Consider the following 26,262-nt stretch of genomic DNA (forward strand, 5'->3'; position numbering starts at 1 on the left):
GTGGGCTCTTCCCGGACCGGGGCATGAACCCGTGTCCCCTGCATCGGCAGGCGGACTCTCAACCACTGCGCCACCGGGGACGCCCCTGTATTGTGAACTTTTGAAGGCATAAATGTATCACAACTTCTTCCTATTGTCAGACATATTAGTCAATTTCTAATTTTTTGTTATAAACAGTTTTTGATGATCACTTAAAAACATACCCCTCCCTCCAGTTATGAATTATAACCTTTTTGCTGATTTCCAGCAGGGGAATCAGAGTTAAAGGACATAAATATTTTTATGGTATATTGAAAAGAATGTGGGCTTGGTAGCTGGGAACATCTAGCTTTGAGCCATGGCGGTCACTTACCTATTATATGGGCAATTTACTCATGTAACAAATGGAAAAAGTAGTATCTTCCTTACATATAAAGTATAGGGAGTATCTGATTTATTGATTGAAATATAGGTGCTCAGTAAGTAGAAGCTTTTCTTAGACCCAGCATTTTTCCTTAAAGGTTGTTGCTCTTAGTAGTATATGAGAGTATCATTTAAGTGTGACCATATACTTTAACACACAAATTGGGAAACTTTAGTTCCAAACCTATGCCAAGTAATGTGGGCTTTGGACAAATATAAACTGGAGCCCAGCCACACTTGGAACATATGTCACCCTGCAATTAAACCACATCTTCACCATAATTGTGCATATTTTTTTAAAGTTACATATTTTTCAGGTGAAAATTGACATATTTTGGTTCAAATTTATTTGATTACAAATAATGTTGAATTATAGTCTGCCCAATGGAGTAAAATTCTCCATTTAAACATAATCTTAGGGCTTCCCTAGTGGCTCAGTGGTTGAGAGTCCACCTGCCGATGCAGGGGATGTGGGCTCGTGCCCCGGTCCGGGAAGATCCCACATGCTGCGGAGCGGCTGGGCCTGTGAGCCATGGCCACTGAGCCTGCACATCCGCAACGGGAGAGGCCACAGCAGTGAGAGGCCCGCGTACCGCAAAGACAAACAAAAAACAACATAGTCTTAAATATTATCTTTATTTTCCCACAATATGTTCTTCTGAAAAAGACATAAGTAAATTAGCTACGTAATGTCGATTCATTCTTTCTAAATATAGACAGTCTTCTGCAGTGCTCATTGAGGTTTCTAATCCAGTGTTTGCAGTGTTCCAGATTGCTTTCAGGATTTTTTTTTCTCTTTCCTTGATATTAATTACTCTGGATAAACTTGCATTTATTATTATTCCTTTTGTATATCATAAGGAAAGCTATCATAGGATTCATCTGAGTTTTTTTTTTTTAAGAAGGACTTACTAAAGCACCACTTGTACCAGGCAGTGTACTTGGTGCTGAGGACACAGTGGTTTTATTGTGAAAATGTAAACACAACAAGGTGATTATAGCGTAGTGGAATAATGTTATAAAAGCAGGAGCACGGTACACAAAGTAAGGGCACTTAGCCTGGACTAGGGAACCTGGAAAGTTTCCAGAAAGAAGGGGTTTCTGAGCTAAGACCTGAAAGGTGAGTAATATATGTCTAGCCTTTCCCTTGTCTGCCATGTATATTAGTACTGTTGTATTAATTCAGGCTTGTGGTCTACCCACCCTCCGGTCTTTCTATAATTAGTGTTAGTAAATAGTATTGTATCAAGAGACAAGTTATAAGAAAGCATGATCGCCATAATTGGCCCCCAACTTGCAGATCTCAACTGCACATGTATTTGTTAGTAGTTTTTCTAAACCAGTTGAAAGTCCTTCATGTCCCTGGCCTATATCACAGTTTGATAGTAGTGAATTTTATATTAAAACACTTAAAATGTGAACATTAAAAAATTTATCCTTCACTTTCTGCCTTCAGATTTTGGTGTTTTCAGAGGAAAAGGCATTGAGACAATTGTCATATACATTTTACATATTGAAGTGTAAGGTTGATTATGACTTTCCTAGAAGACTTCTCTACATTCCTAATAATCGTTCTTAAAGCTTGTATGTGTGCTCTAAAGGATAGTGAGTTGGTCAGTGTGTCTCAGATGATAGTTACATATGGTAGTTTGTTTTGGTTACCACTTTTACATCATTTACATATTTTTGTTTGTCGAATTTGAATTTTTCATTCTTATTATTGTATTGAATTTCCATCTCAAAAATGGGGGGCGGAATGGTTCATTCAGTCGTAAAAATAGTAACAAAATCACTGTGTCTCAGAATAATATGTGATAATCGAACAGGGTTCCAGTGCCTGCATCAGTGTTCTGAGGAGAGTTGGGGTTTGCTCCTCAGGGAACATTGGCAGTGTTTGGAGACATTCTTTCTGTTATCACTTTGGGGAGCGCTGATGGCATCCAGTGTGTGGGAAGCAGAGGTGCTGTGCAGTATGCTACAACGCACAGGATAGCCACCATGACAAAAAACTATCTGGCCCAGAATGTCCGCAGAAACTCTGGCCTCTGTGGAATGTGGATCTGTATATGCTAGGAATGAGAATCTAAAAATGTGGTGATTTATACAAGCAATAAAAGGATAGTGAATAAGAATCACTGTGGCACATACCTCAAAAGTAGGTTTTATGGACTTCTTGAATAATTTGCCCCTAGTCCCCAAAGTTTTTGGCTATTTAAGAAACTTTGTCAAGTGGTGGCACAGTGCCACCAAAACGTGTGATTTAAAACTCCAATGACAATTTTTATAAATCAATAAAGTTTTTCCAGGACAAATGTAATACTTTCCAAAGAACTATTTCCAAAAATAATGAATCTTGTTGCTAAAGGTGGACAAGAGTCCCAACTACCAGAGCATCATTCAAAGTAGCACTTTTTTTTTTTTTTTTTAAATAACACAAGTAGAGGGGCTTCCCTGGTGGCGCAGTGGTTGAGAGTCCGCCTGCTGATGCAGGGGACGGGGGTACGTTCATGCCCCGGTCCGGGAGGATCCCACATGCCGCGGAGCGGCTGGGCCTGTGAGCCATGGCCGCTGAGCCTGCGCGTCCAGAGCCTGTGCTCCGCAACGAGAGAGGCCACAACAGTGAGAGGCCCGCGTACCGCAAAAATAAATAAATAAATAAAATATAAGTAAATTAAAAAATAATAACACAAGTAGAAGTTGCACTATTGCAGATAACCTTGTAAAAGCAGCTGTAAAGTTAATGACAAAATGCTGTGTTTGGAGAGAAAGCAGAGTACCTATATCCTTTCCTTTACAAAACTACTGTTAGTTAATATTTCGTAGTTTCAATCACATAGAACATGCAAAAGCACTTCCTAGTAAATGTGCATGTTACTATATACTCAGCTTCACTGTTGATGTGCACAAAAGCATTCATCCTTAGCATATATGTGATTCTTGTATGAAGGAAAAGTGCCAGGTGATTTTTTGTTCATTATGGAAAATCCATGATTCAAGAGAAGAGTTTTTATTTAACAACTATTTTGTGAGTTATATAGACTAGAAAAAGCGTGTTAGAGTACCGATAGAGTACAATTGTATTTCTGGCAAGAAAAAAGCATTGCTGCCACAGTGCCTGCCCACACACTACTTTATTTACAGGGAACAGCTTCAATGGCTCTAGAATTCTCCTCCCCTCCTCTCCTTGTTTTTGCACCTGAACATCTATGAAATTGAGATGTACTTTTTTTTTTTTTTTTTTTTTTGTGGTACGCGGGCCTCTCACTGTCGTGGCCTCTCCCGTTGCGGAGCACAGGCTCCGGACGTGCAGGCCCAGCGGCCATGGCTCACGGGCCTAGCCGCTCCGCGGCATGTGGGATCCTCCCAGACCGGGGCACGAACCCGCATCTCCTGCATCGGCAGGCAGACTCTCAACCACTGCGCCACCAGGGAAGCCCTGAGATGTACTTTTTAATCCATGGTGTTTTATAATTAAAGTTGCTAGCTCTCTTTCCTTTCTTATGCTTTAGTGGAGTTTTAGACTTGATGAAATAATGCTGTTATGCTTTTCAATCTTAATTTAGTATGGAAGAAAATAGTGAAGATAATAAAATTGAAATTTCAATCTTTCAATACTTATCTTTAGAATATGTTCAATGAAAAATGTGTGGGAAGAGATTAAATCTGACCCTGCTTTTCTAACCTGCCTGTGAGGCGTAAAGATACCTGTATGAATCTTTGACATGAGAGTAGAGGTTACATTTTTATACCTTCTTTATAACAGTCAGTGACAGTAAAAGCTATTTTCATTCCTTCCTTCAAATAATTTGCTAAAGTGGCATGTTTTAGCTAAACATGTAGTATCTTGAGTAGTTTTATAGTATTAATTTTGAGTAAAAATACCACAGTTTTTAACATTGAGATTATGATACTGGGATGAGGAAAGTGTTCCCACTTTACTAAGCCTTGATAATTTTAATTTATTAGAGGAAGAAATTGATGAGATTGCTAGACATATTAAACTACATCTAAATAGTGCAACAGGATATGAATAGCTCCAGAGCTTAATGAAATCAAGGATTAGAATCTAGTCTATTTCATTCATATATGTAGCATCATCTGACAGTAACGAAATGCTGGCTGCTTTTCCTGATGAGAGCTACAAGTCTGAGTAAGGAGCTGCTAATTTAGTAGAAATAGAATGAGAAAAGAACCTTCTTAGATATATAACCTGTAATTCAAGTCATCCATCTCCAGGCTGTATGTATATTTAAACCCTGGAGGTAAATGCAAATCATCTCTGTCACTGATATACAGCAGTTTTGTTTCGTTTTTAATTTCATTAAAACTTTTATTTATATAATTAAAATTAGGATAACTTTTTAAAAACTTGAAATCAGTGGTTTTCATGAGTGCAAAGGTCCATTAAATGTTCTGCACATGATTCACGTGTGAGAGAGGTTGTTCCAGTGCTTGTTTGTCTGAACTAAAATTGTGTTGGGAGGAAAATCTAATGATGGTTTTTGAACCTCTGCCTCTTCCTTCAGGGATTAGCCTCAGGCCTGTTTTCTGTGTGAGGAACCCACTTATGCTCTGTAGTCTAGAACTCTAGTCACTTCTTAAACTGTGATCCTTGTTATACTTCTCTCCTCCTTTTGACCATTCTTATTGTTAGGGTTTCTAGATCATAGTTTTAGTGAAACTGACTTTGTCCCCCATTTATCTCTGGAATATTAGCACCTGAAGGCACAATAGAGACAATTGATTCCAATTTCAAAAGCTAGCAGAGAAACACATGAAGTTTTATTCATGGGGGATTTTTATCTGGTCCCTGCCTTAACTCTTTTAAAAAATGTCAGTTTTCTCACAAGGGTAATCATTGCCATTTTACTACTGTTTATTTGATCACCATTACCATGCGATAAGCATTAATCCAAATCATTTTTTCATTTGAGATACATTAAAAATTAGATGATTTTAAAACTGTAATTTTAAGGGCAGTTTGGTTATTTGGGGGTTTTCCCCTCTTTATTTTATTGTATTTAATGGCAAAGCCAAACATGCCATTCAGGTCTGCTGTTTTCTCAGCCTGCAACTAGTCTTCTGTGCTGTATTATTTTGCAGAGTAAGAAGCCAGGCCTTTGATTCCCAAGCTTGATTTCCTGGTTGTTATTAACAGAGAGAGTTTGTTCATTTTAAAGGCCCAGAGAACTATATGTGATTATCCAGATATTTTCTTTAGGGAACATTAAGCATTTGAGTAGACCCAGGAATGCTGGCTGTCACCCTGCTCCTCTCTACTAGAATGTCAGCTGCAGGAACCTTTTCTGTCTTTGCCCTCTTTCTGGACAGCACCTAAGAGTCCAGCACATTATAGCTTGAAATAAATACTTGCTGTGTGAATGTATGAAGGGATGAATGTATGAATTTGCTGTTCAAGATTTTTCTTCCTCAGGATATAAGGAGGAAGCCTCTGTAAGCTGTTTGTATTGCCTTTATCTGACCATCAAAATCTGTTCTGCAAGGAAGAGATATATATCCTTTGGGGATAAAAGAGGGTTTTTTTTTGTTGTTAAGGTGATATTACCTGGTTTGAAAATGCTTTGAAAGATTGCAAATGGCATCTTTTTTCAAGTCTCGGCATACCCAGCTCGCTCTGTATCTGGACACTGCAGTGAGGGACAGTTTTTTTTGGCGGTTTGAGTGGGGGGTGAACGATCTGAAACAAGTTCAGGGAAAGTAAAACAAAGATAGCCTTTTCCTAGATAGTTATTTATGCTTCCCTAGATATTTATTTATTTATAGCTGTGCAGTGTATTTCTGTCAGTGCAGCCCATAGAGGTTAATTCTATTTCAAACATCTGGCAGGATCCTGCCTGCCAATTGCAGAAGAGCATTATTTGGTCTGTTTTGTAGCCTTCCAGCATCTTTCTGTAATACTTTTCTTGCCTTTCAATGATTTTTATTTCTCGCCTGTGTGCTCTATTTCATCTTCCTCTCTAATCCAAGAGGTCCGCTATAGAAAAGCATCGTAAGGAACCTCGGATTACATAATGGCAACTGATTAGACAAGTCTCAGTAATGGCTTCTAGAGATCGCTGTGTAAAAACTCCAAAAGATAACAGGATTACTGAGTTGCTTGAAGATGGTTTTTAGTGTGTGACTGTAGAACTGTATTTCAAGGTACGTTTGTAACATAGCAGGATACAGTTTGTGCTAAGTATATTTTTATAACATAACATTTTTGCTAGAGACCAGCTTTCCCCCAAAATGTGTATTCTTCTCAAATGGAGAAAGGTTACCTCTCTGTTGGGATCACCACTCCTTGCCTTTAGAACAGTCTTAGCTTACTAGCTCCGGTCATATCACCGGTCAGTCAAGGAGTGTATTTTCTCTTGGGAATTACTAATCTAAATCACAGAGTTGTTTAGATGAAGCCTCCATCCAGCTTCCCACATGATGGACTTCCTGGTTTTGGTAGGACAAGGGTAAAAGTGACAATCTGTTGGGTGTCCTGCTGGGGTTTCCTTGGGACCTTTGGCCTGTCATTTTTACTCTCCCTGAATGGTGTGTCTTTGGTGATCTCAGTGCTGTCTGTGCTACTGTTTGGCTGCCCCTGAACTGAATTGATTACTGCTTCACATCTTGCCTCCTTCCCACCTTCCCCCTACATGTGCACAAAGGAGTGGAAGTTCCCTGAGAGCCAAGACCACATTTGGCTTGTTCTCTATTGCATCTCAGTGCTTGTTACTCTTTTTTGGATCTTAGCCCCTTTGAGAATTGAGTGAAAGCTTTACACCCTCTCTCCACAAAAGTGCATATTTGTATGGTTTTGGGAAAAGGAGATTGTAACAGGAAAAGTAACATGGCCTCATTAAAAACAAGCCACAAGGATCAAGCCTCAGATTTATTGTGGTGGCTGTGTGGGTTTCTGCTTGTTCTTTTTCTCAGCATAGACCTCTTTATTCCTTACCCCATAAAAATAAGTTTGCATGAAGCTGAGTGTGTAGGGGAAGAGATGGGGGTAAGAAAGGGTTGGATGGAGAGAGTGGTTACAAGTCCTTCTGTTTCTATGATATAAATAATCCATAGGAAATTATTTGCTCTTCCTAGCCTTTTCTTTTCTTTAACTCCTGTCATTTTCCATTCTTGCCAGCTTTCCCTTTGCGTTGCAGTTAAGGATACTCTTAAAAGACTCGTGTCCTTCAAGCTTTCTTCTTATAGCATCTTTAATACTGATTTGCTAATCCAAATTGTCCTGATGTTTGAAGGTAAAGGGCACTATCTTTGGACAGTTGAGGCTGCAGGAGTGGATCACCCTACTAAGTGATAGGTGGCACATTAGAAAGCTGTTTGCTATATTGAACTGAGTTTAGCTCCGTCACTTGGGTGGGCAGTATTTCCAGTAAGCTTTACTCAGTCAGTGCCTTGTGTAAGGTGGCACTGCTGCTCACTCTTCCTTCCCATTTCCACCCGTATTCTCAGTACGGTTTCTAAAGTGACCTGTTGGGGAGGGGGCAGGGAGCTTATTTCCTTTGTTTGGAAGACTTACAAATGCAATCAGGAGATAGAAACCTATATAGCACAATTCAAGTATATTGTTATATACCCAGTAATAATAGAACACCCAAGATTACCTTTTCTCGAAATCTAATTTCTGTAGCTTGTCTCTTTCTTTATTGACTCTGTTCTTTATTGTACTGAAAATAATTAGCTTATAGTTTTAGTGTCTAAGAAGTATTTTTTCCTTTTGTAATCCTTTTTCACGGTAGACTGTTTTTTGATCATATTCATATTTGTACATAAACTTTCCTTTGACTCAGATAAACACCATAACCTCTAGATTATAAATAGCATTTCTGAATGATAGGTGATGGTGAAAGCCCACTGAGCTCTTCTTGAGGTTATTCAGTGCACCAAGCTCTTGTTGCTAAGGCTTTCATTTATCCTCTTTACTACTTCATGAAGTCGATACTGTTTTTATTCCCATCTTACAATGGCAGACACCTTGGCTGAGACAGTTTGTCATAGGTCACACAACTAATATGTGTTAAAGATGGTATCTTAGCTTGGGCTGCTGTAACAAAATACCATAGACTGGATGGTTTAAACAACAGGAATTTATTTTTCAGTTTTGGAGACTGGAAGTTCAACATCAAGGTGCCAGCAGGGTTGATGTCTAGTGAAGGCTGCCTCCTTGGGTTGTGGCTACCTTCTCACTGTGTCTTCACACAGCCTGATTACTCAGTACTGCCTATGGATGGAGAGAGGAAGCAAGCTCTGAGGTGTCTCTACTTATAAAGGCACATACTCCATTGTGAGGGCCCTACTCTCATGACCTCAACTAAAACTAATTACTTCCCAAAGACCCTATCCCCAGATATCATCACATTGGGGGTCAAGCTTTTAACCTAAGAATTTGGGGTGGGTCACAGTTCAGTCCATAGCAGATGGTATCCAGACCAGGTTGGCTACTTCAGATTCTTCTGAATAGTCTGGTACCATATTCTGTTCTCTGCTCCCACAGTTTAGGAGCTCTGGTATCCAGATTATTTGGTGACCATGTTAAATGTAATAAGTTGGCCAGCAAAAGAAAATGCTGTTGATACTTGTGTACGTACTCCTATAATATTGTATGTATTGCACACTTCTGTTGCCGAAAACCATGGAAAATAAGGGTAAGAATAAGTAAGAAAACAAAAATCATCTATGATCCCACTCCCCGGAGAGCTGTTGCCATTACCATTTTAGCATATTTCTTTCTAGTTTTTCTCTTTCGGAGGAGGGAGCAACCTAGGTTACTCACATATTCTGCTTTTTTTCCTCATCTTGGCATCTCACGAGCATTTTCCCAGTTAAAATTTTTAGAAGCAGTCTAAATGATTTTTGCCTTGGAGAAAACAGATTTGAGAGCTACTAAGAAAGTAGAGGACTATATGAGCTGAGTGTGGGAGAAGGTGGACAAGATTGATGACTCAGGGCCTCTCACTGAGGGAGAAAACAGTAGGCATGGAGGGTGGGATTGATAAAGTCAGTGTATACTTTTACCGAGTGCATTACCTATGGAACTCCCACCGAAAAATGCTCGTTAAGCAAACAGCCATCTGGGCTGGAGGTAAGTTTTTAAAATTGCCATCATCATATGGTTGGAAGTTGAAACCACCATTTTTTAGGTGGGGAAGTTAAGGTTCAGAGAGATAAATGTGTTAATTGACCACCAGCTCCTATTGAAGAGGGGGTACCTTTAAAGCTCATGTCACTATAACTTTTATCAGGCTCCCAGCACAGGTGATACTCAGTAAACGGTTTCAGAATGAACAGTATTGCTTGTATGCTGCAAACAGTTCTTCCAAAAACTGATCATTTGTTCTCTATTTTGAGTATTTAGTGCTCACTGCTGATGCATCCCATTCTATGTTTTGAACAGCCTGAGTCTGATAGGTAGTTTCTTACAGGATGAAACTATTAATTCATTTTGGTAGCCCTTTCTTCTTTTATTCCCCTGCTGCTGCTTCTGCTGCTGCTGCTTGTAACTTGTACAAACTGTTTTCTGTTTTAAGACTCATGAGCCATTCTCTCCTTGTTTTCCTTTAAAAACCTAGATTTATAAAAAAGGTAAATCAGTTGTGATTGTTCTATTAGAGAATGCTTTTGCTTCTCAAAAAACTGTACAATAGTTTTCCTTTGAGACTCCACATGAAAATTTCATTTTAGGCTTAAGAACTAGATAAAAACTACTTTGGGATCTTATGTTTTTCTCCCTTTGGATAATATAGATTACCATGTTTCCCTTTTTGATTTGATTGCCAGAGCCCAGAACTAAATTTGTGTGTTTTAACCAAAATATCTATGGCTTGCTTCACTTTGTTCAGGTCTCTGCCTCACCTTCAGTTTCCACCTTCTTTAATCTAATTTATACTTTCCCTAGATGTGATTTTACTGGTTATGCTTTTTAATGCAAGCTACTTTATGTCCTTTGTGAACATGGTAAGATGGAGATGGATTGATTTATCGATCTATAATTTCCTAATAATTGTGACCATCCTCTAGTACATTAACAACAATTAGGTTTCTGAAATATTTCTTATAGTACCTAACTTTGTGCCAGCATTAAACAAGTACTTGATATATAGCTGTAAATATGACAGGGGCGTTACCTGTCCTCATGAAAGAGCATGAAATATATATTTTTCTAAACCCAAAGATTCTCATTTGGTCTTCTAACATACTGTGCTCCTAATTGTAGCAAGTGGTAGCAGTGGTCAGTAGGTTATTCTTTAAGTGAGAATTCTTCATGGTGATAGGTAAGGAAAGGGGGTCTATATCCCCTTGCTCCCATCAAAGTGAATTTACTTTGTGTAAATGGATCTCAAATGACATACAATTAACTTAGTTGCTGTTCTCTGTCATTCACTTACGCGCATCTGTTTTCATGACCAAGGACATAAATGTATATATATATTTAAAAAATTCTCGTAACCTCAAAGAAATAGGATTTCTTGGCTGTGTTTCATGATTTGGTTAAGAAGATACAATATGAATTTGTTGCAGGATATACATAGTATTTTCTGTGAAGAATCCAGTTTATTTCATAGGAGACTTCTTGGGATACATTAAAACCTCTAAAAAACCCTGATTTCCAATAATTTTCAAAGCTCTTACTAGTTTTAAAAGATAGAGTAGCACACACATCCTCTTCCCTTATTCCCAGCTTGGCATACAGAAGAAATTACTTGTCAGAATTCATAAAGACTTTAAAGAAGAAATTAAACCACCCAGGACAAATGAACACTTTAAAAAATATTTCCGGTAAGATTAAGAAAGGCAGTATTTTTGTTATTTCTTTTTAAATAGAACAGGTTAATATCTAGGTAGAGTAGAATTTATATTGGACTGTATATTTCTCTATATTGTGAGAAATTGAACTCTTACCATAGTTCTTAAACAGTCCCAGCGTGGCCTTAATAACAGGTGTATTAATTGGGGGATCAAAAAAAGGATGAATATGTAATGCAGAGTGGGTGAAGAGAATATGGAAGTTTTAAGAAATATGTACTCTATAGTTCTCTCTACCCGAAGTAGACTCTTATTTAATTCTTTTTTCAAATGCACATTCTGTTTGCTTAAATCTACATCTGCTCCTGGCTTTGAGCATTGCCTGAAACGTATGTGTGGCTTGGCAGAAAATATGATATGAAGAGGAAAGCACAGAATAGTTTGTCTTATTAAATAATGTGGCAGAGCCTTCACAGTTCATAGCCTGTCCGCGCTCACCGTGTCTCATGGTGCTGCTGGGAAGGAGGGTTGTGATAAGTTTCTTAAAAGCCCTCCTTAGGTTAGCCCTAATGCTAGAACAGATATATTTTGATGTATTCTACTTTCCTGTCATGTTTGTTGTTATCGTTGATTTGTTTCAGAGTTGTGGGGTTTTGTTTGTTTGTTTGCTTTTAAAGCCCTTTGCATCTCTTGGTTGAGCTTAGTTTGTTTCTTTGTTTCAAAGAGCGTGTACAACTACATCTGGTCTTTGTTCCTTTTCTTGGTCTGTTTGTGCAGGTCATCTTTGATCTGGTCCAGTGCTTAGTTTCAAATAGTAACATAGAATGCAGTGTTTTAGGAGTTTGATTACATGTTTGTGATAATTTCAACTTTGACATTTAAAAATCTTTGAAGGTGGTTTTATCACTTAAAATCTTACTGGTAGTGCTAAATTACTAGTTAATTTAGTGATCAAACATGCACAAGCTGTGGTTTCTGAAAACCTAGAAATTGTGTATTTCTGCTCTATCTCTGTTATGCTTTATTGATTCAGAAATAATTCACTCTACACTTTACTAATAAAGAAGAGATGAGATTCTGTAAATGGATGGCTGCCTGGGCTTCGGAGTCAGAAAGTCTAAAGTCCAGTTGAGTCCTGCCACTTTACAAGCTGTGGTAAACAGCTTTTCTAAAAGGATTTCGGTGATTAGCTCATTAGAGTTATTGTGAGGAATAAAGTCAGATAACATATGTAGACCACTTAGCAGGAAGTGTGACATATAAGTGCTCACTAAGTGCTAGTTTCTTTCCTGGTGCTTAGTCTTGTCCTTTTCCTCCAGACTATATCTATGTATATTTTTAATAAGATTTTATTATAATATATTTTTAAATGATTTGGATTTGTTTGATACAATATCAAAGTAGTCAAATAAGACAATAGATCCATTGAATTGTTTTTAATTTTTAAAATTTAAATTAGTTTATTACTTGGTCCTTTAATTGTTCCCCAATAAGACATCTCTAACAACACCCCCCCCCCCCCCCCCCCCCCCGCCCCGCCGCGTGCGCGTGCAATCTGCCAGACAGATAGTTTTAAAGTATGCTTCAGCTTCAGTTTTCTACTTCCAGCTCATCCCAGCCTGGCCAACTGTGGTAATTCTTTGTTCCTGTTTTTTGGCAATAAATTGCATTTCATGAGGACTCACTTAAAATAATAAAATAAAGATGGTTTTTAAAATGAAGGTGAGGAATTGGAGGTGAAAAGAGTGCTGATTAATTATTGTGCTGAACTGAAAAGCTTCGAATTCAGTGTCCTTCCCGGTGATCTTAAGGAGAACTCATATCTCAAACTCTTGTTCGATTGTTTGCCAGTGTATGAGTCCAGATACAGCATTTAAATATAAGACAGCATAGTATATTCAGTGTTTTCATATTTGGAGATAAAACGGGAGAAAGCCCAACAAATGTGGTGGATTTTTGAAAGCAATAGTTATTGGGCAGCCTGCCTCAGTTAAGACTGTTTAGCTCTAGGCAGTTTAAAATTGACTGTTTTGCAAAGAGGGTATCTGGAAAAAGTGAATGTGAATGCACTGGTGCCAGATTGCGGGCAGTTCCTCAGTGTTGTAAACCAGGCTCTCCTTTGCTTGGGAACGGCTTAAGCAGTGAAGGCAATTGTAGAGGTTGAAGAGATTTATAAAACTTCACCTCATTTTTATAATCCTTCCAAATTTTGTAGCACCACCTCAACTGCATCTAAGTGTAGCTTTTGTATTAGTAATTTGAGTTGGCTTGGTAGTAACTACCAATTTGTCTTTGAAATTCATTTGCTGTGCACTGTTTCTCCTCAGTCAGTCGGCAGGGGGTTTGCTTTTTAAACTAACAACATTTAAAATGTTCTTTCCTAAACTTCTCACTACACAATTCTGAGCCTTTCTATTGAATATTATCATAGTTTAAAGTAATCCCCCTCTCCCCAAAAGTTTTCCCTTGCTATTCATCTTTGGAAAGTTCTCCAGAAATATTTAGCCATTAACTCAGAAGTTAATATCGTTGGTTGAAATTGCCACTTGGGCTTCTGTTAAATACGAGAACTTTAGAACAAAAATGAAAGTGTCTCTAACCCTGAGCCAACTCGTCAGAGTTGCCAGTAAATGCTTGTCTCTTATTTCATTGATCTGCATTAACTCAACTATAGGGAGGTGTGGCACTTTAATATCAAGGAACTTTGGTTTTCTTTTCCTTCTCCTTTCTCTTTTGTTTCTTTTGCTGTAATTCTCTTCCTTCTGAGAGATAGGAGTGAACCTTATCTGTCTAGCCACATCTTTTCTACCCTTCTTTTAAAACTCCAGCGGCGGGTGGTGGCAGGGAGAGGGTAAGTGAGGATGGCTGGGAATGAGAAGGAAATAGCACCAGCCCCTACTCCCCAGAGCCTGCGGGCTGGGACACACGTCCGTCCTCACAGTCCTTTCCAGATAGCATGAGCCCTTCCCCTTTCTGTTTACCCGGTGTCCTAGCTAAACTGGGTCTCTTGTTTGTGTCTCACCTGCCCACCCCCAGTATCCCTCCCCTCCACCTCGAGCATAACTCCTGAGAGGGACTGGACTAGCAGAGCCACTAAAGCAGTGGCATTTGCCTGGGAGATTAGAATCTGGAATGATCGTTCCTTATTTCCTGTGTAAAGTTTACTGGCATGTCACTGTATCACGACTTTTTTTTCCGTGTCAGAGGGTAAATGGGTGTCAGCTGGTGTGGCAGCTCAGTTCAGTTGATTGATGGGCGTGTTGGGAGCACAGTTTTGAGACAGTTTAGTGGGACAGTCTGCTGTGCATTTCGTATCCCCACGTAGGTTTACCGGGAAGCTTTTGTAGGGTTTTATTTTGTACTTTTTGAGAACTTGGGTTGGAGGAGGAGGAAAAACTGTGAAAGGAGACAAGGGTCACATGTCTGTGTTAACATTAGAACAAGGACATAGACCTAAAACACTGCAGAGATAAAAATTCACATGGCTGTTTCTGAGTTGTCTCTTGATTGCATATAATAGAACAAATATGACTTCCTTAAAAAATTTTTTTTTAATTAAATCGAAGTAACCTCTTTAAACTGTGCATTTATTGGAGCCTCATATGTATAGTTCCAGCGAGGACTGGGCCTCAGTGCACCCCAACTTCACTTTGGAGCTCTAGCACCCTTACCCTCACCTTTTCAAGGATCACTTGTAGTCTTTTTAGTTAGATCCTTTCTTTCTCTGATACCTCCAAGAGGACATGCATTTAAAAAAAAAAAGTTGTGTTTTTTAATTTAAAAAATTGGGGTGGTAGGTCTAAACGTAGATGAAGAATGACCTGAAATTTCACATATTTTTTTGTGTGTGTAATTCCAGTTCATTGTAGATTTTCAAAAGCAATTTTTAACTCACCTGTCATTGGTCTTAACCCTTAGATTTGTATTTTCATCCTATGAAAACTCTTATGACCTTAAAAATAAATTTTTATTAAAGCCTCGTAAAATCTTGTATGTCATGATTTTCTAAGCTGTAGAAGAGGAAAATAGAAGTGCTCCCCCCACCTCCAGCCTCACCCGTAATATAGAGGTTTATTTATTCATCCCTCAATCCCCAGAAATAAATACATTGGCATTTATTACAATGGTAACTCCGAGGGCGACAGGCTTCATTCATAGGCTTATAGTCTTTAGTCTCTTCTCTAGCTGAGAGAAACACTTCATTTTCCTCCTTATCGTTACCAAGGGGCTGTAAGATAGGTAAGACTCTGGATGAAGAAGGAATCTGGAGGTTTGCTACTGATTGTAAAGTTTTCTACTTCATGCATCCTGAAAATGCTATTATAAAATCTGTTGTATTCAGGCTGTTTGACTTAGTAAGATTACAGAATATTTTTCATAGGAAAGCGCTTTTATTTTAATTATTAATGCATGCTACCTGCTTTAGTTTATAGAAGAATCATTACTTGTAATTAGCATATCCAGTGAACAGTGTGGAATCTTAGCATTTTGACTGGGATGAGCTCTCAGATCCTTTTGGAGATGGGAAAACTGAGCATCAGAGAAGGACAGCGAGATGCCCCACGGCAGAAATCTCAGAGCCGACATGAGAACCTAGATCACTGGACTCCGGGTCTTTTCTTCTTTTCTACTATTGCCAGTTGGTAGAATCTGTCTTCTGCTTATATTATAGCTAAATTGTACATTGACAGATGTTTTATAAGTATCAGTTTTAAAAAACTCATCCTATAAAATCGTGTTTGTACTGTCAGTTGCTTGGTAATTGCTCCCCATCTCCTCTTTCCTATCCCTTTAAAATAAATAATTAAATTTAGTTCTGGCTCCTGTTTTACTGGTGATACTAGAATTTTTCACTCATAAGTTACATTTGATTAAATTTTACTAGCCAAATCAGTGATTTTACTTTAAAAGAGTTACGAAATTTTAAAGCAGAAAGAAACAATAGCAATGGTTCTATCCCAGTTTTATGTGGTTCATAGGAATCTGTTAAACTGGCTAGGAAGGGGGATATCTTATATGCTAGAAGTGAAAAAATTAAGATAAAAGGTAATTGATTCAAGATTACCATGTTAATTTTATACTGCTTCTTCTTGAAGCCTTCATATTGTATATGAAAAGAAAACTTCAAAAAAACATAATTCTTGAGTAGTTGATGAGTTGGCTGCCATCTTTTATCATAAGAAATATAACCTTCCTTGGAATAAGCAGATTTATACTTTCTTTACCTAGTAACAAGTGTTGAAAAGACCGTGTCCATCTGGGGAAGGTTCTTCTATACTTTATGATCCGGAATTTTGTTTGCTTTGTAAAACCGTAGTGCTATAACCAACGAAATGACAGACATTTAACTTTACTTTTGCTAAAACCTGATTAAGAGTTTTGGAAATGAAATGGTTAGATTTTGAGTTAAGCAAATATGTTTACTCAACACAGTCATGCATTTTTATTGTAATAGAAATAGCTTGAATATTATGTTAACTATAAAATTTTCTCCTGTTTTACATATTTGCTACTCATTATTGGGCTATATTGCTTTTCAGAATACATTATTATAGTGTCTGCACCCATTTTTCTAGTAATACAGCTTTGAGTTAATAATATACGTTATAGTCATTAATTTGACATGTAAAAGTCATCCAACTGTTTCATTCTATACATGGTGATTAAAATATAACTATTCTAATGAAAAAAAATACTGTTGATTACTTAACACAAAGGAACACACAGACAAGAAAAAAGAATTCTTTTCTAAATTTAGCACATGCAGCAGGGGGCACCAGTTGAAGGCAAAAATGAATTCTTCTATTTTTAATCAGCTACAGCTTGTGTCCTGTTCATACTTAAATAATGTGGTAGTTAATTGTTTTCCTGTTGGTTTTCTTGATGGTTTTAACTTCTCAGTTCTAAAAGCTGTGTTGAAGACGTTGATAACTACTCTCAACTTATTAATTCAAACATAACTTCTTACAACCATCCAATTTAGTAATTACACAAATTTTTTCCTTAAAAGTGGAGACACATTTAATAAATAATTACTTGTTTGGAATAAGGCATTATTATTCGATTTTTAATGCTGTTTCTACAAAATGTGTTTTTGTTAATGAGAAAAGGAATGCCCTGATGATTTGAAAGCTTAATTTGTTTTCTTTATATGTGAAGCGAATGAATTTAAAATCTGGAAACCTGTTCCCTTTAGCTACTAAACAGTTGTGTAGAAATTTGTTTCCAAAAAGGCTTGTTTTTAATATGGGTAATATCATTAAATAGCTTTTCTTTTGTCCCTCTCGTCCCCATCATCTAGTCCAATATCAGATGGAAATGATGCGGAGCCTTCGCCATGTAAACATCGACCATCTTCACGTGGGCTGGTACCAGTCCACATACTACGGCTCGTTCGTCACCCGGGCGCTTCTGGATTCTCAGTTCAGTTACCAGCATGCCATTGAAGAATCTGTCGTTCTCATTTACGGTTAGTAGGAGTTTCCTTTATTATTCTTTTCTTCCCTTAATATTATTACTACTACTATTTTTGCTTTCTGTCTTTTCGCCTCTAAGAGCAGCCTGGCAGGCCTTCTCAAGTAAATACCAACCCTGTTTCTGCAGCAGCCTCAGCAGCAGCTAAGTCTAGACAGGGTTTCCTTCTTTCTGTTTATTTTTCTTGCTATCAGAGCCCTGATGTGTACATTTTGGAATGCTGGAGTAGCTGCTTCATTTTTATTCCTCCATCTCCCCTCCCTCATTTGAAGGGGCTGGTGGAACTAGACCAGATGTCTAACAAACCCCGATTGCTAGAGTGTCTGGCTCTGTACGTGACTGACCAATCATAACACAGTGTGCCAAGTTTTTTTTTATACCTCTGACAGCAGCGTACAAAACCTGGACTGTTTCTTAGCACAAAGATTTTTTTCTTTTCGGCCTATTTAATGGTGTTTCCTCAAGCTCTCCAGACCAGATGTTCTGTGCTGTATCAGAACTGTAGGCAATTTAACAGCTTTATAGCCTTCCCCCTCCCCAAACACTCACAGTTTGCCATATCTGGCAGACTTGCATATAGTTTCCAGCTGAGAAGTAAATGTAACGTCCTGAGTATCTGTCAGAAAAAATACTAATGAATACGATCAATCTTATGAGCTGCCCCCAAATTGTTTCAGTATGTTAACAATTGGATTACAGTAAAGAACAAGTTGTTAAAGTGTACTTATACTGGCTGGAAACATTGCATCATCAGACCTTGATGAATTTTCCACTTGTTTCAATCTATTTTGGTTTTCATTTTATCACCTATTGCTAAAAGTTTCACTGTGTTAAGTTTCAGGCAACATGAATGTTAACACAGGTTTTAGGCGAATATTGGCATGCCGGAGCCGTTATGCAGCAAGTGCTAAGCTCCCTTACTCACGGAGTGTTTAAGCGTTAGCTTTGATAAAATTAGTTTCTCTAAAACTAAAGAGACACTTGTGATTGCACTTTGACTTCAGTGGTTTTGTTTTTAGAATCTGCTTTAACTAAAAACTTTGAACAGTGATTGTTAGGATGGATAAATTTTGGAAGGGCTGTTTATTTAAATTAGTGGACTAAGAACTACACAATGTGTCCAGTGAATATTCATGTTTAATATTCATTAGTATTTTCCTTCTAATTATACAAGATGTATGTAAGATGTATAGAACATATGCTATATTTAGTTTTTGTCAAGATTGCTGGTTCTAGCTGAGGAATAGATTTGAAAATAACTGTATTTTGTATCTTCTGTTTATACTTTCGGGAGGAAGTTATTCTGCCTATTATAAGTAGGGTGATAGGTTCCTGCATTTTCACTTACTGTTTGCTATGCTGGTTTGAATCTGCTTCAAATTGTGTTCTGATTATTTATTTTGATCTTCATTTTGCAAAGACTATGATAATTAACAGAATGTGCCCAGAACCAGTGTCATTTGGGCACTGGTAGTGACAGAATTCTTAGTAATTTCTTTTTCTTTTCCTTATTTGAGATCCCATAAAAACTGCCCAAGGGTCTCTCTCACTAAAGGCATACAGACTGACTCCTAAACTGATGGAAGTTTGTAAAGAGAAGGATTTTTCTCCCGAAGCGTAAGTGTTTGGGGGCCTATAAGGCATATGTTAAGGATCGGGTGTTTTTCTTTTAAGATATTAGTTTGCCACATGTATTGAATCCTCGGTGGTGGTGTGGTAATGCTTTTGCCATGTGGACGGTAGAAGTTTCTGCATGGCTGAGTGCCACTTGATTTCTCCCTTTCCATGTTTAAACTGTTCTTTATGGAATGTCTCATCTGTTGTTCTCAGCATGAGTGAATTCAGTTAGAGTGGGGATTAATTAGCTACTGGATTTGAAGAAATACATGATTAAATAAAGGGAGATGGGATGAGTGAGTGTTCAGTGGCTGTCAGATTGTAAGTTCTGTATCAGAACAGTCGAGAGCTGTTTGTCTTATTTTCTGACCTGTTTCATTGGGGGTGTGTGGTGTGGAAAGATATAAATATTTTGGGGGGTTCAGTAAGGAATGTGGATTTTTTGGATATTTTATGGGTGACAGGTATGCAAAGAATTAATTGAAAAAGCTGTTTTGTGATCCTACATAATGGCATTGGAATATTTACATTAAAATTTTAAAAATTCAGAATTCTTTCATTTTCTGTTAATTATAGGAATTTTTATTTCTTATTAAAGTTAGTGCTTTTGACTTCATGTAGGACAGACAATTCATTACTAGTTTACCATTTGGCTCCTAAAGAAATTAAGATGCGAAGCATTTAAAAAGAAAAGCTAACTCTTGAACAGTTCCTGGGCATGGTAGTTATAACTAAACTCTGAGGAGTTGCGTTCTCGCCGTGTTCTCAGCCACCGCGTGTGGAGTAACGTGTGAGTGTCCTGCTACTTGTTAATCTCTTGAGTTCAGTTGGCTTTTAAAGTGAACTTTCCAAAAACTAGAGTATTTCTCTTTTCTAGCTATTTTAAATATTTTAGATATAGATTATATAGCATGATTTCCTATGGCATTTACATTTTAGCATCTGAAATTTTGAAGATAACCTGATTGTGAAGAAACAATAGTTTCTTTTGCTAAGAGTCTTATTTTCTAGTCTTATAGCTCCAACTCAGATCATTTTCAGAGTTGTTCAAATCACTCGACTTAGGCTTGACTCTGTAAAACTCTAGTTTCTCTCCCTTTTTAAAAGTGCTAATGAGACAAACAAAAATCCTGAAGAGGGCCTGTAATTCGGGAAAATGTATGAAATAATCACTTTAACACTTACTTCTGACCACCAGACTAATGTATTTTTAACATGCTTCACAGATTGAAAAAGGGAAATATCACCTTTGAGCACATGTTTGAAGAAGTGCCGATTGTAATTAAAAATTCACATCTGATCAACGTCCTAATGTGGGAGCTTGAGAAGAAGTCAGCTGTAGCAGATAAACATGAATTGCTCAGTCTTGCTAGCAGGTAAGCGGCCCTGTCTAATGAAAAGTCCCTTTTTTATCACTTTCTGCAAAAGAGTCTTTTACTTAGACTTTAACCTGTGAAACAAGAAGAAAATTACTTAAGCACATTTTGAGGTTCTTAAGACATAGTAGCAACATGTAGTACTTGTCCAGCTCTACTAAAATCCAAGGAAAAACACCATGGTTATTGATAAAGTGAGATGGTGTTTGAATACTAATAGCTCCTGTTATTATAGGAGCGCTCTGCTGCCTTCTCTGTGTCATTTTTGCTTTGAGATGGTACATGCCCACAGGGGAGGGGTTTTGTGATTTGGCTCAGCTTTATTTATTGTACGTATCCTTAGAGGCTGTGGTATTAGGTCTGGATATTTAATAATGCTTGGGAGAAAACCAAAATGCTTCTTTGTTTTACTGTGGCATTTGCCCTTGTTCAGATGTAGACTCTATCAGCAGTAAGCTTTCCATTTGAATTTTCAACCAAAATTAGAATTTTCTGAACCTCACACTGGCTTTTGCTTCTTAGACAGTGGTGACATCATTTGCTTCATCGTGACTGCTTTGGCTATCTAGTTGCTAAGATATTATTTATTATATTGATAAAATGCTGACTGAGGTGTTCTAAAACAGATTATTTCCTTTATGAAACTAATGTTTCATTTCCCCTCATTGATTGCTTTTAACAGAAATATGAACAGAGTCATGTATATAGCTCCTCTTAAATTCCCTTTAAGCCTGATGTTAGTAATTGTTTTGTGGCAGGAGAAGGCTAATAGCAAGTAGGTAATCTATCAGTATGCATTTGCTGAATGGCTTAGAAAAACAAGGTGTGTTTTCATAAAGCAACCAGTTTGGAACAGAAGCTCAGTTATTTATCAGGTTTCTAGTTATCCCAGATAGAAGCTAGTACAAAAGAATATGCAGGCTTTGTACTTCTTCAATATAAGACAAGTAGGGGTAAACCCAGAAGGACCAGTATACCCAGTGTTCTTCTCCATGCACTGGGATGGGCGGCACTGTGGTTGAAGTGCCACCTTCATTGCATGAATTCATCGCAGAGGCCACTAGAAAGTCTTAACAGGGGAAGGAGATGGAAACTGGATGGTAAACGGAGTGCTCAGTAATACAGCCAGGTTGCAAGGGTCATTTGGCACTAAAGAGCGTACTGTTTGACTGCAAATGTATGTTCACAATAGTCCTTTAATTTGTCTCTTTTAGAAGGTCATATTTTCCTTCATTGCTTTCACAAACACACTCGGCACACCTGTATTTAAAGCATTGAGCTAAGAACCTTTTTCAGCATGCAATTTGATGTATTAAGTATATAGTTATATAATAATTTTAAATTTACTATGTGAAAGCTTTTGCTTACGTATTATTTACGTCTTCACCTTTCCCCGAGCTTCCTTTATTGAGGATACAAAACAAATACAGCCCTTCTCTGCTTTCCCATTACCAATGAGCTGGTCTGTAATGTCTGTTTGTCCAAAGCAGCATTTAGAATAGCCAAGAAAATGTTCCCAGTTCGCCATAGCAACTAAGATCTGGACAAATATTTTATTATAGTTTTTAATCTTCTGTATTTTATATGAAATAGGAAGAGAAGATGTTTGCTTTCCATGTGAAGTTATTTAAAAGGGTAAATTGGTGTTCCTGTTGGGAGAAGAAAAAAAAAAAAAGAAGCAACCTTGAAGCAGTGCTTATACGAATGGACTGTTACATTGGCCCAAATTGATAGTACTAATTTAAAAGACTGAAGTGTAACCTTTGTACCTCTCAAATTTTAATTTCTAACATTAGTAGCATGATGATTGCTAACCATCATTTGCCATAAAACTTTTTCTAAGAAACCGCATCAGAAATCATTCTGAAGTAGCTCCTTAAACATTTTACTTGGTCTTGCTTATCACAACCCATATGCGTGTTCCAGTTCTTTCATTTACCTGATAACTTTGCTTTATGCTATGAATAAAACATATTGCATTCCCTTTCATTTAAAAAATTCTAATTCTTAATTTTAATATTATTAGACGGAAGTTCTGGTAATGGTTATTTCATAACAGCCTTTATTAATTTTTAAAAACCAAGCCTTTGGCTTTTCACACATGAAAAAACAATTCTGTTCTTATTTCCTCTTTAAAAAAGTAAACTAAGGGTGGGCATCATACATGAAGGATAATAAGGACAAATTGATAATGTAGCCAGAGCAGACTTATCACTGCACCTCTCCATTCACATCTGTTTAAGTTATCTGTTTTCAGTTCTTTCTTTCCTTGGAAATAAAAGAAAAGACTACATTATTGAAACTGCCAACAATAACTCTGTTTCACTATTCTAGTTGAACTGGTACTGAAAAGATCCCCATAAAATTGCTCTTGGTAGTGCACCTGATTTCCTTTGAGTGTTATCTGTGAAATAGTTCTGTATTATTGTTAATTCCTTTTGCCCTTCAGGACCTGTACCGTGCAGATTTTCACGTATTTCTTATTGGTTAGGTTTCTGAAGAGCACTATAGTAACAGAAATGTTATGAAATGTTTAAAGTCCACATACCTGTGCTTGTGCTCTTTCACTATAATTACATATACCTACAACACATAATGTTAGTACTTCGCATTAAAGACGCTTTTTAGTAGAGAGGGAAGTTCTCTTCTAGTAGCACCTTTCTCATTGCTAAAATCAGTGTAGTGAGTCTCCAAGATGTAAGGTCTGGAAAAAATAATAGATCTTTCTCTGCAATGGCAGTTAACTCTTCTTAATGGCTTTCTCCAGTGTCATTGCTCTCTCCTCGATCACCCAGTCAAGGATTGGTGGTGATCTTTCCCTTCTGTGAATTTCTTTTTCACTTAAGAACATAAGTGACTTATTTAACAAGTAATCATGTAGTTAATTACAGTATTTCTTGTACTTAATATAGTTCTTTGGGCCTCAGTTCTTTAACTGGTGAAAATGAGGGATCAGTGTCTCCGCTGAGGCCTCATCCAGGTCTGTCTTTTTCTGCACCTCTCTCCTTGGGTATCTCCAGTTCCTCTCTGTACTGGTTCTTTTCTGTTACATTTATTGACTGGATTTTCCCATTAATTTTTTTTTTTTTTTTAATGCTCGGCAGTTGAGAAAAATTGAAAGGATAATAAGTAATACAGTGACCACCCATAAACATTGACCTGTATTCACCAGGTGTATGTGTTGCTACATTTGCACCTGTTCTCTTTCTCTCTCTAGACATAAATGGGTACTTTCTTTCCTGAACCATTTGAAAGTAAATTGCAGACGTGGCACTTAACCCCTAAATACTTGAACATGCATCTCCTAAGAGTAAGTAAGGACATTTAAACTTGTTTAAAGTCACCATCATCTTAAACAACAAAGTTACAAAAACAACACCTTTTGACCTCGTGCCATTAATATCCATCTCCTTTAACCTTTTACTTCATTTTCTCCCCCCCCTTTTTTTTTACAGTCAAACTTCTTAATAGGATTTTCTATATGTTGCTGTCTGTATTTACTCATTTTCCACTTATCCTAAACACTTGGTATTCCATCTATTCTGTGTTGTTAGAGTTCTCGCTGAAGTTGCAAAAGATGACTTTATCACGATATTGTTGGATGTTATAGAGTGTTGAAAATTTAATATGTTGATAAACCTTCTTCCTGAAATACTTTCTTTGTAGTTTAGGATACTACCACTGGGTTACTTCTCATTCTCCACAGTCAGCCTTCTTCTGCTCATCCCTAAATATCGGTGTTCCTTGGGGTCTGTCTTCCTGTGTGTGATTCCTGGGGTGATTTCATCTTATTCCTTGTCTTTTGCTACCTTAGGTCAGGGCCTCATTATTTCTTTTCCTGATTATTTTCACAGTCTCCTAACTTCCTGCTTCTAACCTTTTCCTCTTTCATTGCAGTGATCTTGCTAAATGCAAATTGTATGATCATATTACTCCTTTGCTTAAAATATTTGGCTGAGTCCCCATTGTCCTTGGAGTAGCATCCAAGCTTATAGCCCAGCTTCCAAGAGTCTTTGCACCGTGACCGTTTGCCTCTTCAGTTTCATTGCTCTCTTTTTTCCCAGTCTTGCCCTTCTCCCGTGCTTCTTCTGATGGACTGAGTTACTTGCAGTTCTTCAGATGTATCATGCTTTTCATACCAGTGTCTCTGACCATGTTAACTACACACAGTATCTGCAGTGTCCCTCTGCATCTTCCTTGTCTCCAACTCCCATCTTCAGCTCCTGCAAAAACTCAAAATTCAGTTGTCACATAATCTGGAAAGTCTCATCTGATCCCACCAAACTATCTTTTATGCTTCTGTTCTATTATAGAATCTACTACCACTGTGTTGCATTTCTTTTTGTGTTCCTTGCTTCTCACTAGAATGCTTTGAGTGCAACAATGTCTTATATAGTATCTTATAACAGAGTGACTGGAAAAGTAAGTATGTACTCAGTAATGTGTGTTGAAAGAATGCATGTGAGAGGGTACAGTATAGTTAAATTTCAGCCCTGAAGTTAACTTGGAAAGCATTGTAACTAAATAATCAGTGGATCTGGACATTTGATTAGCTATTGGGGAAAAAAAAATCATTTTAATTCCTGATCTTGCACCATCAGCTCAAATTATGGATGAATTAAAATCAGACTATTAAGAAATTGGAAAAGAACAGAAAAGTGAATACTTAATCTGATGTCCAAAGAAGAAATATTTAAAAGTGAAAAATGATTCACAAAATTACAATGGAATAAGATAAATATGAAATAAAATTTAATTTGAAAAAAGCACTTGATTCTTCAGTTAAGTCATTAGACCAAGCTGCTGGATCGAGGTAAGGTAGATAGTGCCAGACCTGGGATTAAAAGATAAATTTATCTACACACACACACACACACCAGATCTATGCTCTTTCTATTATTTAAGATAAAGAGCCAAAGCTTTCTAATTATTTTCTTCAGGTTACAGATGGAATCCATGTTTTAACTGGATTTACTTTTAGTCAGTCCCAATATTCCCAGTCTGTTTCTTCCTCAGCCTTTTCTTTCTCTGTAAGTGCTGTAACCAACCGTTTAGCTGCTCAAGCCAGGAAACTGGGAGTCACCCTTGATTCCTGTCTCAGTTCTGCCCACGTTTCTCCATGTTCACTGCCACTGGGCTGTTCCAGGCCGCCACTACTTCTCTCTGCAATGCCACAGTAGATTCTGTGTGTGTGTGTGCGTGCGTGCGTGCGCGCGTGCGCGCACACACGCACGCGCACAGTTTTAAAATAAAATTCATGTAAAATAAAATCTAACATTTTAACCATTTTTAAAGAATACAGTTCAGTGGTTTTTAATACATTTGCAATATTGTGCAATCATTACCACTAATTTTGAAACATTTTCATCACCCCAAGCAGAAACCCCATGCTTCTAAATAGTCACTTTGCCTCCCCTCATCCCCTTGCAGCCAGTAGTTACTTTCTGTCTCTGTGGATTTGCCTCCCCTGGACGTTTCCTATAAATGGAACCATGCTGTAAGTGGCCTTTGGTGTCTGGCTTCTTCCACTTAGTATAATGCCTTTAAGTTTCATTCATATATCAGTACTTTGTTCTTTTTATAACTCAGTAGTATTTCATTGTATGGACAAATCACAGTTTGTTTATCCATTCATCCT

General features: G+C 37.5%; 1 protein-coding gene across 3 annotated transcripts in view; it reads left to right on the forward strand.

Annotated features, from left to right (window-relative positions):
• EIF3H (eukaryotic translation initiation factor 3 subunit H) overlaps positions 1-26,262 on the forward strand; it is an 88,745-nt gene that overhangs the window by 54,909 nt on the left and 7,574 nt on the right. For all 3 annotated transcript variants that reach the window (XM_029222999.1, XM_029222997.1, XM_029222996.1), the window contains exons 3-5: positions 17,459-17,626; positions 19,149-19,248; positions 20,475-20,624. In XM_029222999.1, the coding sequence (XP_029078832.1) occupies positions 17,459-17,626; positions 19,149-19,248; positions 20,475-20,624 (418 nt within the window). The remainder of the gene's footprint in view (positions 1-17,458; positions 17,627-19,148; positions 19,249-20,474; positions 20,625-26,262) is intronic.

Source organism: Monodon monoceros, unplaced genomic scaffold (genome assembly GCF_005190385.1).
Source record: "Monodon monoceros isolate NGI ecotype Baffin Bay Population unplaced genomic scaffold, NGI_Narwhal_1 Super_Scaffold_14, whole genome shotgun sequence".
Classification (NCBI taxonomy): Eukaryota; Metazoa; Chordata; class Mammalia; order Artiodactyla; family Monodontidae; genus Monodon; species Monodon monoceros.